At 39.4% G+C, this 18,882-nt stretch overlaps 1 protein-coding gene across 3 annotated transcripts in view; it reads left to right on the plus strand.

Moving 5' to 3' along the window:
• Nucleotides 1–18,882, plus strand: part of METTL25 (methyltransferase like 25) — a 345,627-nt gene that overhangs the window by 318,524 nt on the left and 8,221 nt on the right. The window contains exon 13 of one of the 3 annotated variants that reach the window (XM_049883971.1): nt 16,120–16,153. The exons of the other annotated variants lie outside the window; for them this stretch is intronic. Coding sequence (XP_049739928.1) covers nt 16,120–16,138 — 19 coding nt within the window. The 3' untranslated portion in view covers nt 16,139–16,153. Of the gene's footprint in view, nt 1–16,119; nt 16,154–18,882 lie in introns of those variants that run through there. 3 annotated transcript variants of the gene reach the window in all.

The raw sequence follows: 18,882 nt of genomic DNA on the forward strand, positions 1-18,882 counted from the left end.
AATCTTTTCTAGACCGTTATCTAAAACATAACAGATTGTAAACACAGTAATATAAGACATGCAAAATTAATGTCTCTGCTTTTCCCATAATTTTTTAATAGCTACAATTCTTCCTTCTGACAGTCCCTTATTGAGACTACGAAGCCGCTGGTTTTTACTGTGGGTTTTAGTTTTTGGCATCCTATTTTATAGCAATATATTGAATTGGCTTTCTAGCTGCAATATCACTGTAGGTATAGAAGATTCTTGAAGATACGCTTGTAGTTCGATTTACTTTATTCAGGGTCGGTCACTTGGCTGTTCTGGCCACTGGTCCTAGGTCCCTGGGTAAGAGAGAACTCCATCACTGTTACCCACACCTGGCACATGGCAGGATCTCAATAAGTCATTGCTGTCATTAAACAAGACAAGTGTGACTTAGTGACCTAGAAAATCTGACTCAGAATCCCAGCAGCAGCCCTACTCTCTACAAATGCAAAGAATAGCTCTCTGAGAAGCTCCAGTTGGGTGAGATCTGGTGTGTTTTATAATGTTTCGTTAGAGAGATAGCCTTGTATTTGAAATATAAATACTTCCAATGAGGAAACTATGCAAACAGGAGGGAAGAGGCTAGCACCAGGTTGGCATGCAGAGAACTCATGATAGTAGTGATAGGGATAGTGGTTCACAGAGTGAAAGAGAAAACAGAGTGAGCTGAAAGTTGTGCTCTTGACCACATGCCAAGGGTAAGCCAAGATTTAAATTTGCCACCAAAGTATGATACCCCAAAGAAAGGAATAGTCAGAAAATTGTCAAACCGGCCCATATTTTCACTTTTCCTTAAATATTTCTTTTTGGGAGTAACTTAAGGAGAAAATGAACGAAGTTTAGTTTTTTGTGTGTGTGTGTGTTTTTTAATTAATTTTTATTAAGCTTCAAGTGAACATTTACCATTCCAATCAGTCTGTCACATGTAGGTTTACATACATCTTACTCCCTTCTCCCACTTGCTCTCCCCCTATTGAGTCAGCCCTTTCAGTCTCTCGTTTGGTGCCAATTTTGCCATCTTCCCTCTCTCTCTAGCTTCCCATCCCCCCTCCAGTCAAGAGTTGCCAACACACTCTCCAGTGTCCACCTAATTTAATTGGCTCACTCTTCATCATCATCTCTCTCCCCCCCACTGACCAGTCCTTTTCATGCCTGATGAGTTGTCTTCGGGGATGGTTCCTGTCCTGTGCCATCAGAAGTTCTGGGGAGCATTGTCTCTGGGGTTCCTCTAGTCGCATTCATATCATTAGGTATGGTCTTTTTATGAGAATTTGGGGTCTGTATCCCGTTGGCCTTCTGCTCCCTCAGGAGTTGTCTGTTGTGCTCCCTAGCAGGGCAGACATCGTTTGTGCCCAGGCACCAACTAGTTCTTCTGGTCTCAGGATAATGTAGGTCTCTGGTTCATGTGGCCCTTTCTGTCTCTTGGGTTCTTAGTTGTCGTGTGGCCTTGGTGTTCTTCCTTTGCCTTTGCTCCAGTTGGGTTGAGACCAATTGATGTCTCTTAGATGGCCGCTTATTGGCATTTAGGACCCCAGGCACCACAATTCCAAGTGGGATGCAGAATGTTTTCATAATAGAATTATTTTGCCCGTTGACTTAGAAGTCTCCTCAAACCATGTTCCCCAGACCCCAGCCCCTGCTCCACTGACCTTTGAAGCTTTCATTTTATCCCGGAAACCTCTTTGCTTTTAGTCCAGTCCAATTAGGCTGACCTTCCTTGTATTGTGTGTTGTCTTTCTCTTCACCCAAAGCAGTTCTTATCTACTGATTGATCAATAAAAAACCCTCTCCCTCCCTCCCCCCTTTGTAACCACAAAAGTATGTGTTCTTCTCCGTTTTTTCTATTTCTCAAGATCTTATAATAGTGGTCTTATACTATATTTGTCCTTTTGCCTCTGACTTATTTCACTCAGCATAATGCCTTCCAGATTCCTCCATGTTATGAAATGTTTCAGAGATTCGTCACTGTTCTTTATCGATGCGTAGTATTCCATTGTGTGAATATACCACAATTTATTTACCCATTCATCCGTTGACGGACATCTTGGTTGCTTCCAGCTTTTTGCTATTGTAAACAGAGCTGCAATAAACATGGGTGTGCATGTGTCTGTTTGTGTGAAGGCTCTTGTATCTCTAGGGTATATTCCGAGGAGTGGGATTTCTGGGTTGTATGGTAGTTCTATTTCTAACTGTTTAAGATAGCTCCAGATGGATTTCCAAAGTGGTTGTACCATTTTACATTCCCGCCAGCAGTGTATGAGAGTTCCAATCTCTCCACAGCCTCTCCAACATTTATTATTTTGTGTTTTTTGGATTAATGCCAGTCTAGTTGGTGTGAGATGGAATCTCATCGTAGTTTTAATTTGCATTTCTCTAATGGCTAATGATCGGGAGCATTTTCTCATGTATCTGTTGGCTGCCTGAATATCTTCTTTAGTGAAATGTGTGTTCATATCCTTTGCCCACTTCTTGATTGGGTTGCTTGTCTTTTTGTGGTTGAGTTTTGACAGAATCATGTAGATTTTAGAGATCAGGCGCTGGTCTGAGATGTCATAGCTGAATATTCTTTCCCAGTCTGTAGGTGGTCTTTTTACTCTTTTGGTGAAGTCTTTAGATGAGCATAGGTGTTTGATCTTTAGGAGCTCCCAGTTATCTGGTTTCTCTTCATCATTTTTGGTAATGTTTTGTATTCTGTTTATGCCCTGTATTAGGGCTCCTAGGGTTGTCCCTATTTTTTCTTCCATGATCTTTATTGTTTTAGTCTTTATGTTTAGGTCTTTGATCCACTTGGAGTTAGTTTTTGTGCATGGTGTGAGGTATGGGTCCTGTTTCATTCTTTTGCAAATGGATATCCAGTTATGCCAGCACCATTTGTTAAAAAGACTGTCATTTCCCCAATTGACTGAGACTGGTCCTTTGTCAAATATCAGCTGCTCATACATGGATGGATTTATATCTGGGTTCTCAATTCTGTGCCATTGGTCTATGGGCCTGTTGTTGTACTAGTACCAGGCTGTTTTGACTACTGTAGCTGTATAATAGGTTCTGAAATCAGGTAGAGTGAGGCCTCCCACTTTCTTCTTCTTTTTCAGTAATGCTTTGCTTATCCGGGGGTTCTTTCCCTTCCATATGAAATTAGTGATTTGTTTCTCTATCCCCTTAAAATATGACATTGGTGTTTGGATTGGAAGTGCGTTATATGTATAGATGGCTTTTGGTAGAATAGACATTTTTACTATGTTAAGTCTTCCTATCCATGAGCAGGGTATGTTCTTCCACTTAAGTATGTCCTTTTGAATTTCTTGTAGCAGAGTTTTATAGTTTTCTTTGTATAGGTCTTTTACATCCTTGGTAAGATTTATTCCTAAGTATTTTATCTTCTTGGGGGCTACTGTGAATGGTATTGATTTGGTTATTGCCCCTTTGGTGTTCTTTTTGTTGATGTAGAGGAATCCAAGTGATTTTTGTATGTTTATTTTATAACCTGAGACTCTTCCAAACTATTCTATTAGTTTCAGTAGTTTTCTGGAGGATTCCTTAGGGTTTTCCATGTATACGATCATGTCATCTGCAAATAGTGATAGCTTTACTTCCTCCTTGCCAATCTGGATACCCTTTATTTCTTTGTCTAGCCTAATTGCCCTGGCTAGAACTTCAAGTACGATGTTGAATAAGAGTGGTGATAAAGGGCATCCTTGTCTGGTTCCCGTTCTCAGGGGAAATGCTTTCAGGTTCTCTCCATTTAAAGTGATATTGGCTGTTGGCTTTGCATAGATGCCCTTTATTATGTTGAGGAATTTACCTTCAATTCCTATTTTGGTAAGAGTTTTTATCATAAATGGGTGTTGAACTTTGTCAAATGCCTTTTCTGCATCTGTTGATAAGATCATATGGTTTTTATCTTTTGTTTTATTTATGTGATGGATTACATTAATGGTTTTTCTGATATTAAACCAGCCTTGCATACCTGGTATAAATCCCACTTGATCAGGGTGAAGTATTTTTTTCATGTGTTGTTGGATTCTATTGGCTAGAATTTTGTTGAGGATTTTTGCATCTATGTTCATGAGGGATATAGGTCTAAAATTTTCTTTTTTTGTAATGTCTTTTTACTTGGTTTTGGTATCAGGGAGATGGTAGCTTCATAGAATGAGTTGGGTAGTATTCCGTCTTTTTCTATACTTTGAAATACCTTCAGTAGTAGTGGTGTTAAGTCTTCTCTGAAGGTTTGGTAGAACTCTGCAGTGAAGCCGTCTGGGCCAGGACTTTTTTTTTTTTGGAAGTTTTTTGATTACCGTTTCAATCTCTTTTTTTGTTATGGGTCTATTTAGTTGTTCTACTTCTGAATGTGTTAGTTTAGGTAGGTAGTATTTTTCCAAGAATTTATCCATTTCTTCTAGGTTTTCAAATTTGTTAGAGTACAATTTTACGTAGTAATCTGAAATGATTCTTTTAATTTCATTTGGCTCTGTTGTGATGTGGTCCTTCTCGTTTCTTATTCGGGTTATTTATTTCCCTTCCTGTTTTTCTTTAGTCAGTCTGGCCAATGGTTTATCAATTTTGTTAATTTTTTCAAAAAACCAGCTTTTGGCTTTGTTAATTTTTTCAATTGTTTTTCTGTTCTCTAATTCATTTAGTTCAGCTCTAATTTTTATTATTTGTTTTCTTCTGGTGCCTGATGGGTTCTTTTGTTGCTCACTTTCTATTTGTTCAAGTTGTAGGGACAGTTCTCTGATTTTGGCTCTTTCTTCTTTTTGTATGTGTGCATTTATCGATATAAATTGGCCTCTGAGCACTGCTTTTGCTGTGTCCCAGAGGTTTTGATAGGAAGTATTTTCATTCTCGTTGCTTTCTAAGAATTTCCTTATTCTCTCCTTGATGTCTTCTATAACCCAGTCTTTTTTCAGGAGGGTATTGTTCATTTTCCAAGTATTTGATTTCTTTTCCCTAGTTTTTCTGTTATTGATTTCTAGCTTCATTGCCTTGTGGTCTGAGAAGATGCTTTGTAATATTTCGATGTTTTGGATTCTACCAAGATTTGTTTTGTGACCTAATATGTGGTCTATTCTAGAGAATGTTCCATGTGCACTAGAAAAAAAAGTATACTTTGCAGCAGTTGGGTGGAGAGTTCTGTATAAGTCAATGAGGTCAAGTTGGTTGATTGTTGTAATTAGATCTTCCGTGTCTCTGTTGAGCTTCTTACTGGATGTCCTGTCCTTCTCCAAAAGTGGTGTGTTGAAGTCTCCTACTATAAATGTGGAGGCGTCTATCTCGCTTTTCAATTCTGTTAAAATTTGATTTATGTATCATGCAGCCCTGTCATTGGGTGCGTAAATATTTAATATGGTTATATCTTCCTGATCAATTGTCCCTTTTATCATTATGTAGTGTCCTTCTTTATCCTTTGTGGCGGATTTAAGTCTAAAGTCTATTTTGTCAGAAATTAATATTGCTACTCCTCTTCTTTTTTGCTTATTATTTGCTTGATATATTTTTTTCCATCCTTTGAGTTTTAGTTTGTTTGTGTCTCTAAGTCTAAGGTGTGTCTCTTGTAGGCAGCATATAAACGGATTGTGTTTCTTTATCGAGTCCGTGACTCTCTGTCTCTTTATTGGTGCATTTAGTCCATTTACATTCAGCGTAATTATAGATAAATAAGTTTTTAGTGCTGTCATTTTGATGCCTTTTCATGTGTGTTGTTGGCCATTTCATTTTTCCACATACTTTTTTGTGCTGAGACGTTTTTCTTAGTAGATTGTGAGATCCTCATTTTCATAATGTTTAACTTTATGTTTGTTGAGTTGTTACGTTTTTCTTGAGTTATGGAATTGATACTCCTTTTTGTGGTTACCTTATTATTTACCCCTATTTTTCTAAGTAAAAACCTAACTTGTATGGTTCTATATCGCCTTGTATCACTCTCCATCTGGCAGTTCAATGCCTCCTATATTTAGTTCCTCTTTTTGATTATTGTGTTCGTTTATCTATTGATTTCCCTGATTTCCTGTTATGTGTTTTATTTTGTTTATTTATTTTTTTTTAGGATTAATCTTACTTTGTTTGTTTTTGTGCTTTCCCTATTTAAGTTGGTTGATATCAGGACGTTCTGTTTTGTGACCTTGTATTGTGCTGGTACCTGATATTATTGGTCATCAGGCCAAACAATCTCCTTCAGCATTTCTTGCAGTCTTGGTTTAGTTTTTGCAAATTCTCTAAACTTATGTTTATCTGTAAATATCTTAATTTCTCCTTCATATTTCAGAGAGAGTTTTGCTGGATATATAGATCCTTGGCTGGCAGTTTTTCTCCTTCAGTGCTCTGTATACGTCGTCCCATTCCCTTCTTGCTTGCATGGTTTCTGCTGAGTAGTCTGAACTTATTCTTATTGATTCTCCCTTGAAAGAAACCTTTCTTTTCTCCCTGGCTGCTTTTAAAATTTTCTGTTTGTCTTTGGTTTTGGCAAGTTTGATGATAATATGTCTTGGTGTTTTTCTTTTAGGATCAATCTTAAATGGGGTTCGATGAGCATCTTGGATAGATATCCTTTCATCTTTCATGATGTCAGGGAAGTTTTGTGTCAGGAGTTCTTCAACTATTTTCTCTGTGTTTTCTGTCCTCCCTCCCTGTTCTGGGACTCCAATCACTCGCAAGTTATCCTTCTTGATAGAGTCGCACATGATTCTTAGGGTTTCTTCATTTTTTTTAATTCTTTTATCTGATTTTTTTTCAGCTATGTTGGTGTTGATTCCCTGCTCCTCCAGAAGTCCCAGTCTACATTCTAATTGCTCGAGTCTGCTCCTCTGACTTTCTATTGCGTTGTCAAATTCTGTAATTTTATTGTTAATCTTTTGGATTTCTACATGCTGTCTCTCTATGGATTCTTGCAACTTATTAATTTTTCCACTATGTTCTTGAATAACCTTTTTGAGTTCTTCAACAGTTTTATCCGTGTGTTCCTTGGCTTTTTCTGCAGTTATCCTAATTTCATTCGTGATATCTTTAAGCATTCTGTAAATTAGTTTTTTATATTCTGTATCTGATAATTCCAGGATTGTATCTTCATTTGGGAAAGATTTTGATTCTTTTGTTTGGGGGGTTGGAGAAGCTGTCATGGTCTGCTTCTTTATGTGGTTTGATATGGACTGCTGTCTCCGAGCCATCACTGGGAAACTAGATTTTCCAGGTAATCAGCGAAAAAAAATGCAGTCAGATCCCTATCTGAATTCTCCTTCTGGCTCAGGGTATTCGGATGTTAATGGAGCCGCCTGGGGAGGGTGGGGGAGGGATCAGAGAGCTAGGCGTGTAGCACCGCAGAATATAGAGCTGATCCCCGCATTCGCGCTCCGCCCCCATCGGCCAGAATCCCGGCAGGACGGCTCCCCGGCTGGGATGCTACTCTTGCCGCTCCAAGATCAGTCACTTCCTCCTGGGGATTTCTCCCTCCGGTGCGCCGCACCGCTCGCGCGAACTGAGTGGGCGTGGCCCTCACGAACAGCTGAGTTCGCCCCCGGGGTCTATTCAGGGGAATGCGCTCACACCCCGCCTACTGTCGCCAAGATCTCAGGGGGACGGCTCCCCGGCTGGGCCGCTGGTCTCCCCGCTCCAAGACCAGTCACTTCCGGGGATTTCTCCCTCTGGTGCGCTGCACCGCTCGCGCAAACTGGGTGGGCATGGCTCTCACGAACGTCTGGGCGCCCCCCTCCGGGGTCGCTTTAGGGAAATATAGCTGATCCCCACGCTCTCGCCTCGCCTGCTTCCCACCAAACTGCCGGCGGGACGGCTCCCTGGCTGGGACACTGCTTTCCCCGCTCCAAGATCAGTCACTGCCTCCCGGGTGCTTCTCCTGCCGGCTGCGCCGCTACGCCGCCTGCTCCAACCAGCTAGACTCCCTCTCGGGATGGGTTCGGGGGGGTAGGGCTGGGCCCCTTGTCTGTGCCGTCTGCCCCCCTGGGCTCTGCCCTAGCCCGGGCTCCGAAGGTCACCTGCCTGGTACGCTGGCTCTTAGTTCTGAAAACGATCGCTGTCTGTCCGTATTTGTTCGTTCTCCGTCTCAAAGTCTGTGTTTGTTGTTCAGAGTTTGTAGATTGTTGTGTATGTGATCGATTCACTTGTTTTTCCGAGTCTTTGTTGCAAGAGGGATCCGCGGTAGCGTCCACCTAGTCCACCATCGTGGCCCCCCACCGAAGTTTAGTTTTTAAAAAGCCCTTAGATTGGTCATGAAGACAACCGAGATATTAACACAAATGACCATGGTAAGAATCAAGTACAGATTCAGGAACACTTTCCTGTGGGTTAGTTCTGAGGAGCTATGGTGAGGTGGTCACCAAGAATTTGGAGATCAGGGAATTGTGGTATAAACATATAGTGGATCCAAGCATAGATATGCAAAGTCACCTAAAGGAAACTATTGTTCCAAGGTATGTGTAGAGAGGAGTGGGGATACAGGAATACTGACTGAATACTAACATAGTTACAGAATGACCGCTCGGTCAATAAAACTATGAAGACACTGTTCAGACATGGCAGTACAGAAAAAAAAGAAACAAATTGGTGATATTAATAATTAATGTTTATTTAGAGCTTAATGTGTCCAGCCATGTTGATGTTACGTGCCACCAAGTTGGTTCCGACTCATAGCTGCCCTATGTACGAGAGAACGATACACTGCCCAGTCCGGTGTTCAGTCCTGTGCCATTGTTGCAGTCACTGTGTCAATCCATCTCATTGAGGGGCCTCCTCCTTTTCGCTGACCCTCTACTTTACCAAGCATGATGTCCTTCTCCAGAGACTGATCCCTCTTGACATGACCAAAGTGTGTCAGACATAGTCTTGCCATCCTTGCTTCTAAGGAGCATTCTGGTAGTACTTTTTCCAAGACAGATTTGTTTGTTCTTTTGGCAGTTCATGGTATATTCAATATTCTTCTCCAATACCACAATTCAAAGGGGTCAATTCTTCTTCGATCTTCCTTATTCATTATCCAGCTTTCAAGTGCATAGAAGGCAACTGAAAACACCATGGCTTGGGTCAGACACACTTTGGTCTTCCAGATGACATTTTTCTTTTCAACACTTAAAAGAGGTCTTTTGCAACAGATTTGACCAATGCAATGTGTCTTTTGATTTCTCGACTGCTGTTTCCATGCATGTTGATTCTGGATACAATTAAAATGAAATCTTTGTCAACTTCAACTTTTCTCCATTTATCATGATGTGCTCTTTGGTCCAGTTGTGAGGATTTTTGTTTTCTTTTGTTGAGGTGCAATCCATACTGAAGGCTGTGGTCTTTGATCTTCATCAGTAAGTACTTCAAGTCCTCTTCACTTTCAGCAAGCAAGGTTGTATCATCTGCATAACTCAGGTGGTTAATGAGTCTTCCTCCAAACCTGATGCCCCATTCTTCTTCATATAGTCCAGCTTCTCGTATTATCTACTCAGCATACAGATTGAATAGCACGGTGAAAGGATATAACCCTGACACACACCTTTCCTGATTTTAAACCAAGCAGTATCTCTGTGTTCTGTTCAAACAACTGCCTCTTGATCTATGTACAGATTCCTCACAAGCACGATTAAGTGTTCTGGAATTCCTGCTATTTGCAATGTTATCCATAATTTGTTATGACCCACACAGTCGAATGCCTTTGGACAGTCAATATAACACAGATAAACATATCTCTGATATTCTCTGCTTTCAGCCAGCATCCACCTGACATCCATAATGATATCCCTGGTTCCGTGCCCTCTTCTGAATCTGGCTTGAATTTCTGGCAGTTCCATATCAATATGCTGTTGCTACCACTTTTGAATGATCTTCAGTAAAATTTTACTTGCGTGTGATATTATTGATATTGTTTGATAATTTTCATATTTGGTGGGATCACCTTTCTTGGGAATAGGCATAAATATAGACTTCTTCCAGTCAATTGGCCAGGAAACTGTCTTCAAATTTCTTGGCATAGATGGGTGAGTACTTCCAGCACTGCATCCATTTGTTGAAACATCTCAATTTGTATTCCATCAATTCCTGGAGCCTTGTTTTTTGCCAATACCTTCAGTGTAGTCAATACCTTCAGTGTAGCTTGGACTTCTTCCTTCAGTAACATTGGTTCCTTCTCATGTGGTATCTCCTAAAATGGTCAAACATTGACTAATTCTTTTTGGTATAGTGACTCTGTGTATTCCTTCCATCTTCTTTTGATGTTTACTGAACCGTTTAATATTTTCCCCATAGAATCTTTCAATGTTGCAACTCGATGTTGAATTTTTTCTTCAGTTCTTTCAGCTTGAGAAATACTGAGCATGTTCTTCTCTTTCTGTTTTCCATCTCCAGGTGTTTGCACATGTCATTATAACACTTTACTTTGTCTTTTCGAACCACACTTTGAAATCTTCTGTTCAACTCATTTACTTCATCACTTCTTTCTTTTGCTTTAGCGACTCAACCTTCAAGAGCAACTTTCAGAGTCTCTTCTGACATCCATTTTGGCCTTTTGTTTCTTTCCTGCCTTTTCAGTGACCTCTTGCTTTCTTCATGGATGATGTCCTTCCACAACTCATCTGGTCTTTAGTCATTAGTGTTCAACATGTCAAATCTGTTCTTGAAATGGTCTCTAAATTCAGGTGGTATATATTCAAGGTTGTACTTTGGCTCTTGTGGACTTGTTCTAATTTTCTTCAGCTTCAAATTGAACGTACACATGAGCAGGTGATGGTCTGTTCCACTGTTGAGCTTTTCCATTGTCTCTTCCCACTGATGGAGTCAATTTGATTCCTGTGTATTCCATCTGGCACGGTCCACATGTATAGTTGCCATTTATGTTGGTGAAAAAAGGTATTTGCAATGAAGAAGTGACCCCATTGGTATTTGAATACTGGTGGCATAGCTTCACATCAACACAAAAGCCCCCACAGTACAACAAACTGACAGATATGTGGGAGTGGGCAGTCATAGGTCTATTTAATCCTCATAGTTATCCAATTATGTATGTACACATATTATTCCTATTTCAGGGATGAAAAGACTGAAGCTTGCAGTGGTAAATGACTCATTCTGGCCGCACAATTAAGTAATGGGGTAACTCCAGAGCCCATCCTGGAACAAGGAGCAAAATATCTGACTTCATGTGGTTGGTTACTAATGTGTGCCCATTGTTAAGATGAGAGAGATGCATCAGATAATCTTATCCTGGTGCTACCAGTATGTATTTCATTCATTTATTTTTATTCACTTATTTGACAAATATTTATTCAATATCCATTGTGGGCAAATCTGTTTAAGGCATTGGGGTACAGGATCATGACTAAAAACAGACACAATTCTTTCCACCATGGAGCTTACAAATTAAAATGAAACTGTGATAAACACTGTGTTTTCTTTTTCATCCCATGAACCACTATGCCCATTGCTATTGTAAATGTGGCAACGTGAACTCAGAACAGGTAAATATGACCATGAGAACCTAGACCAGGGCAGTTTTGTCCAAGTCAGTGAGGCCAGCAAAGGGTGCCCTGAAGAAGTAAGCAACATTTGAACCAAGATTTGAAAATTGTGTGGCAGCTAGCTCTATAAAGAAGAAATAAGTACAAACATATGCTAGACAAAAGGAATGTTATGTACCAGGTTGTTACGATGCGGGGGGGGGGGCGGTCTATGAAGGTGACGGTATAGCAAGTATGAGAGATTAGGCTGGTTGAAGCTGAGGAAGGGGAGGGCATGTGGAGTGAGATAAAATTGGAGACTATGCATAGTCTCAAATGGCATTTAGGGAGATTTGTATTTATTTATGGTAAAAGTAATGGGAAATCATTGTTGATGGTGGTTGGGGGGTAGTGATAAGTGTTTTAAACAAACCATGATGGTTATAATATGAAGAATGGATTGGGCAATGGAAGAGTGGAGATTAATCAGAGGCTGTTGTAGCCGTCCATGAGAGAGCTACAATGGTTTTGTTGATGGTTAATGGTTCAAGCATTGAGGTTGGTAAGCTTTTCTATAGCCTAGAATCAACAGGACTTAGAGAAGAACTGGTTATGAGGATGGTAGGGGAGAGGGCATTACCAAGGGTGACTTCTGAGTTTCTATTCTATGCAGCCACATGAACGCAGTACCATCAGGAATGCATTCCACTGTTTTCTTACTTTTGCGCATTTCAGATATGGCAAACTAGTCTCTCAGAACTGATAGGAGAGGGTCTCAGAGCTTTCAGAGAACCTTGTCCAGCTGGTCTCTCCCTCCTATGGACACCACTTCCAGCCTCCTGTTGTTGTTATTGTTGTTTGCCATCCAGTTGATTCCAACTCATAGCAACCCTATAGGACAGAGTAGAACTGATCCTTAGAGCTTCCAAGGCTGTAATCTTTACTTATAGAAGCAGACTCACATTTTTCTCCCAGGGCCACTGGTGGGTTCGAGCCACCGACCATTCGATTAGCAGCAGACCTCTTACCCACTGTGTCTCCAGCCCTCTACTAGCTACTTATTTTTACACTCTAGTTTCCAATCTTCTCCATGAAGCAGAGAGCAAGGTTCTTCTATGAAGAGACTCTGGAGAGCCCAGAACTTGGGGAGGATGGGAATGGTTAGGAACAGGCATTATGTGAAGTTCTAGGGAATCACAGGTAGAAGTTAATAATTGCCTGGCAGTAAGATCCTATTTAAAGTAGAACATCTGAATTTGTTAAAAACCTAGACTGCACTCTTACATGACTTTCCTTCCCAAAACCAGACAGTCAAGCCTTAATTTCCTATTATATTCGCTAAATGTTCTTTTTGAGTGAAAAGTAGTTCATAGTTAACAGCGATTAATGTTTACAGTTGGAAGTATAAGGGGAATATCTATTGTATTTTGTTCATACTTTTTATTATCAAAGGCTTTTGTTTAAAAGGGTTCTACTCCAATTTTGGTCTTTAGTAAATGAATGTGTGTTCCTGTCTTTATAATTATGTTCACATTTGACACATTTTGCTTTTCAGACCTTTTGTTTTACTGTCATGTAATCAAATTATGTCTTACAAATAAAAGTATAAATAGAAGCAAATTTAGACAAGTTCCTTAACCTCTTTGTATCTCAATTTCCTCATCTCTCAAACAAGGACATAATACCTACAGAGTGGCGAAAACAATTTTCTCACTCTCATTACTTTTCTGGCTCAAAATAGAAACTTCTGTTTCTTAGAGATATTAGATTGACGCTTTCTGCATTTTTTCCCACCCTTCACACTGGTTTGTCCCCACAAGAGGAAAAGCGATTTTAGTAATTGTTGAAATAGAGAGAGTCTGACATCCATTAATCCGTATTTATCTATTGGGCATAGATAATGTGTTAAAAAGCTTAGTAGATACATCCCATACGGACTCTCTATTCTTCTATTTCTAGGTACATTTACAAACAGACCCTTAATGTGTGCTATGGGGGCAGTGGTGGTTCAGTGGTAGAATTCTCCTCTTTTATGCGGGATCAAAACCAAACCAAACCAAACCCATTGCCATCCAGTCAATTCTGACCCATAGCGATCCAACAGGACAGAATAGAGGTTTCCAAGGAGTGGCTGGTGAATTCAAACTGCCAACCTTTTGGTTAACAGTTAAGCTCTTAACCACCGCACCACGAGGGCTCCTCCACGTGGGATAAGCCTGTTGCCATGGAGTTGATTCCGACTCATAGGACTCTGTAGGATAGAGTAGAACTGCCTTACAGGGTTTCTAAGGAGCAGCTAGTGGCTTCAAACTGCCAACCTTTTGGTTAGCAGCCCACAAAAAAAAAAAAAAAAAAAAACCACTGCCCTTGAGTTAATTCCTACTCTGCGACCCTATAGAACAGAGAAGAACTGGCGCATAGAATTTCCAAGGAGGGCCTGGAGGATTTGAACTGCCAACCTCTTGGTTAGCAGCCATAGCCCTTAACCACTAAGCCACCAGGGTTTCCGGTTAGCAGCCAGGCTCTTCAATTCCCAGCCAATGCACCTTATGCTCAGTCATCACCTGTCTGAGGGTGGAGGCTTGTGTGTTGCTATGACACTAACAGGTTTCAGCAGAGCTTCCAGACTAAGACCCAGTAGGAAGAAATACCTAGCTATCTACTTCTGAAAATCAGCCAAAAAACTCTATGGATCATAATGATCTGATCCACAACGAATCATGGGGATGGTACAGGACCTGGCAGAGTTTTATTCTGTTTTGCCTGGGGTCACCATAAGTCAAGACCCAAATTGACAGCAGCTAATAACAGCAATGTGTGTTATGGCTTAATTATAATAAAAGTTTGTTTCTCTCTCACATAAAAGTCCAAGAGAGGTGTTCCTGATTGATAGGAGCATTTACTCCACGTGGTAAACACAGGCTGCAGATCCTTCCATGTGTGTTATGGCTTAATTATAATAAAAGTTTGTTTCTCTCTCACATAAAAGTCCAAGAGAGGTGTTCCTGATTGATAGGAGCATTTACTCCACGTGGTAAACACAGGCTGCAGATCCTTCCATCTTGTGGGTCTGCTAGCCCTTGGACAGTTACTTGCATCCCAAAAGCAGAAATGGAAAGACAGTGTGGAGGGGTCTCGCTTCTGTTCAAAAGCCTCGGTTCAAAACAGCAGGCATCAGAGATTTTTGGTGAGAAGTTTTTGGACTTATGGCCTCTCCATGCTTCATGGGGTTTGAGGCAGGCTATAATTCCTCATGACAGTAGCCCAAATTTATATCTTATGTGTCTGGAGATCTAAATCTGGGCTGTTATATTAGGAGAACTCTTCAAGATTCAGGGCTAAGTTAAATTCTCCAATCCAGCTTCACAGCATACTGGTTAAGATTGGCAGGCCTAAAGCCAAACTCTGGTTTCAAATACTAGTCTGTCACATACTATGTGTCTTTGTTTCAGTTTCATAACTTCTCCCTCTCTCTCTCTCTCTCTACTGCTCTGTTTCTCATCTGTGAAATAAGGATAACAGTAGAGCCTTAGACAAAACATCATTGGGATATTAGTTTAATTAATCCCTGTAAAGCCCTTACTGAAGGCTCAATAAAAATTAATTATTATTAACAGTAATAAAGGTCTTATTTTAATCCTTCCCTGACTCCTGTTATAACTGCTCAATTAGACTGAAATTCAAATGAAATAATGGTACATTGATGATCATCTTAGAACTCTAACATGTACCTTAAAGTAGTACCTGGCACATTGCTAAAAATGTGAGAAAAACAGCAAATATTACAGGTCTGCTAGGTGTTATTATCTTTAGTTCGAGGCCTTAATTTTTTTATTTGCGTTTTTGTTTTTTCTTTAGTTATAACACACACTGCCATTCTATTCTCATTTGTTGTCTATATTTTGCTCTGTCACAAGGCTTAAATTCTTTGATTCAAATTCAATATGTGTAGATTCTTCATAGATGACTCTTTACTTGATCTCTGTGTATTTATTAATTAATGTTCAGCCAAGCTTAGAGATTATTTCTTGTATCTTTTGTAGCCTGGAAGCACTGAACATGATTTTTAATACTGTGCTTACTCTGCTACGAATCACCATATCTTTAGATCTTCCCTGGAGGAACCTATTCTTTTCTTCTGGATCAACCCTTCTGATGCTCTAGACAGCCTACTTAATCTTCTGCCAACTTAGAGTTGGATTCTTATTATCCTTCATGTAACTTCTCTTTTGCCAATTTCCTGGGAATATCTCAATCAGCCCACTGGTTAACCAAATATTTATCCACTTGGCTGTGTACCTTGCAGAACAATAACGTTACTAGAATGATCTGAGTGTCTTACATTTGTACAGTGCTTACCACTTCACAAAGTAGTTTATCATTCATTATCTCATACTGTATCCAAATAAACACTATGATCAGATAGCTCAATTTCTGGATGAGCAAACTAGGAATCTAAGACGTTAAGCATTTTAGTCAAGATCACCCACTTTCTAGGAGTTTGGGCAGAAGCACCGGAGCCCTGATCCTACACCGAGAACTTCTTTCCATTAAAATTATACTTTCTTTGAAATTGTTTTGAAAAGAGCATAGGCTTTTCAATTAAACAATTTCAAATTCCAGCTCTGTGACTTCACTTACCTTATCTGCCTTCCTGTTTCTTCAACCTCAGGTGGGATGGACAATACTGATCTCTCAGCATTGCTGTAAGGCTGGCTCCTATAAGGTATTCAATTAGTACATATATTAAAAGGAAGAAAAAGAAACCAGAAGAAGCAGAGAGTTGAGTCCTCAGAGAGAGAAATAAAATAGTTATGAGATATTACATTATGTTTTTTTCTTTGTAATTTCCCCCTCTCCCTAGATCTAAGACATAAACAGGGCTTTGGGCTTCTTTGCTGCAAGGGGAGTTTGTAAGGGACAACTAAAAAAAAAAAAAAAAAAGTAGTAAAGACGAGCCTTCTTTCTACCTAAACTCCTAAACTAGAATATGTTTGGTATCTCTAAAATTACTGGCACCTTGAATTTCTTTTTTTTTTTTTTGAATTAGTAGTGATTCTTAAGTATTCTCAATCTGGTCTTATAGTACCCAAAGGAAGTGGCAAGATCTTTAAAAATGCTTGGTAAGCCTTGGAAGACTCTTGGATTCCAGCACCAATGGGATTCTTGGGCCCCAAGTGTGGCAGAAGGGCTGCTGGCCCTTGTGGGCTTATACAGGTTTAGGCATAGATATTATCTGCATTAACCATGATAAACAGTGAGCAATGCCTCTGGATACTCACGAGAGCCCAGGGAAAGGGAACCACTAACCCAATAATGATTGAGATTTAATCTCCAAGCATCCCAACATGATAGGAGCTCAAATTAGATTTCTTTTAATTGAAAGAAGTAAGACAATGTGATGTGTCTTACACACTTTGCTTAAAGGACTAAGATTAATATCCACTACAAGAAGGAGGGTACAAGAGCATTAGAGAAAGAAAGGTAGGAGAAAGAAAAGAAAATTATGTCAAAAGTGATAAACCATAAGAAAAGGAAAGACATCTGCAGGAGATGATAGAATGCCAAACTACGACTAAAGAGTGAGAGGACTAAGTGATTAAATGCCAAAGAGGCAAAAGTCGTGTTTCCATTAATGTTGTTCACCTTTCTAAGGACCATCAGTATGACCGTCTGTGAAATCATTACCTATTCGACACTCATTTGATCAAGTGCCTTTGACCTTAAAAGCTTGGGTTAAACTGTACCTTCAAAGGCAAAATACAATAGAGGTAATTATAATCACCTCATTCCTGTGCTCTTGATGATCAGAGCTATGTCTTACTCATCTTTATACCCCCAGCATCTTGTAAACAGAAAGTACTCAATCAAACTTCCTCGATCACTTCACTGATTGAATAATCAAATGAATTCTGCTTTATCCAAAACCTTTGGGACAACTACAATATTTCACTCTACGTTAAATAGTGGTCCAATTATTTCAACCAGGATTTGTCCAACAGAACTAAATCGGCCCAACCTTCCAGTATTATTTTGTCCCTAGGATAATCACACCTTCCTGAAGCTGCTCCTTATTCATTCTAAGTGATCATTATTTACTAATCAAAACTCAAAAAACACAGATTAACTTTTATGTGCTTTAAAACAGTCAGCAGGACACAGAGCACATAATCACTCTCCATCTGTTTTTTGATGATCACGTACGAAATAACAAGCGTCCTCCTTCAGAGAAATAGTTGTGTTATGTGTATCTGGTGGCAAAGAAAAGGAATTTGTTGCCTTCTAGTTTATGATTCATTTTAGTAACAGAAAAAAAAAAAAATAGGAAGACTATGTGTATAAATAAGCATAACTATAGCATATTTCTTTTCACTGTTGGCCCTCATAACTTTCTAATAGAGTTAACAATTTAACATATGCTGTTAAGTTGGACTTTATCATAGATGTCAAGTTTAAAAAACAAACAGACAGTCAGTGTTCAAATTGATACTTTAACTTAAACTGCCTCTGGTAGAAATAACTGTAGGGAAAGGGTACAATAACTCAGCCCAGCAAACTTACTACGCATCCTCTGCATGCCACTGCTACTTTGGGAATTTGTATTTAACCTTAACAAGAAGGGCAAATTTGTGTTGTTTCTCCCTCTGCCCCTGGCCCATATATTTGAATATTTTCATGCTGCTTGAACTCTAAAAAATCTTGATGATCAATATGGAAGTGAAGGGAAAGGCCAAGCAATATGCATAGGGTAACTGGGGACAGAACACGCATCTTATTTCTTCTTTGCCAGAAATGGAAAAAAAAATAGACGTAAATCACCTTATTATTTAAAAAGAGAGAGAGAGAGATTGTTTTAAGATCGAAAGTACTACTCAGGAGCAATATTTTTGGTGGTCTTAAAGACAGGGATCATATATTAGGTAAAACAGTACCATGTTAACAAAAAGTGTTCAATGTGTGGCTTTTGTGGTGGTGCTTTTTATATATACAACCTAACTCACAAAAGCAATTTGTTTTTACTGTAATCTCCAAGAGAAGTTCTCTACTCTAATTAGAATGTCTGGAAAATCCTAAAATCTAAAAATAAGTAAAACAATTCAACAAAGTTCTCATCTCTAAAATCTACAGGAAAATCTAACACCTCTACAACAAAAAGACAATCCAATTAAGAAATGGGCAAAGGAAATGAACAGACACTTCACCAAAGAAGACATTTTAGTGGTTAACAGACATATAAGTAAATACTTATGATCACTAGCTATTAGAGAAATAGAAATCAAACACCACACTGAGATACCATTTTGCCCCAGCATTACTAGGACGAATCAAAAAACCAGAAAATAACAAATGTTGGAAAGGCTTTGGGGAGATTGGAACTCTTATGCACTACTGGTGGGAATACAAAATGGTACGACCATTTTGGAAAATGATATAG

This window comes from Elephas maximus, chromosome 4 (genome assembly GCF_024166365.1).
Source record: "Elephas maximus indicus isolate mEleMax1 chromosome 4, mEleMax1 primary haplotype, whole genome shotgun sequence".
Lineage (NCBI taxonomy): Eukaryota > Metazoa > Chordata > Mammalia > Proboscidea > Elephantidae > Elephas > Elephas maximus.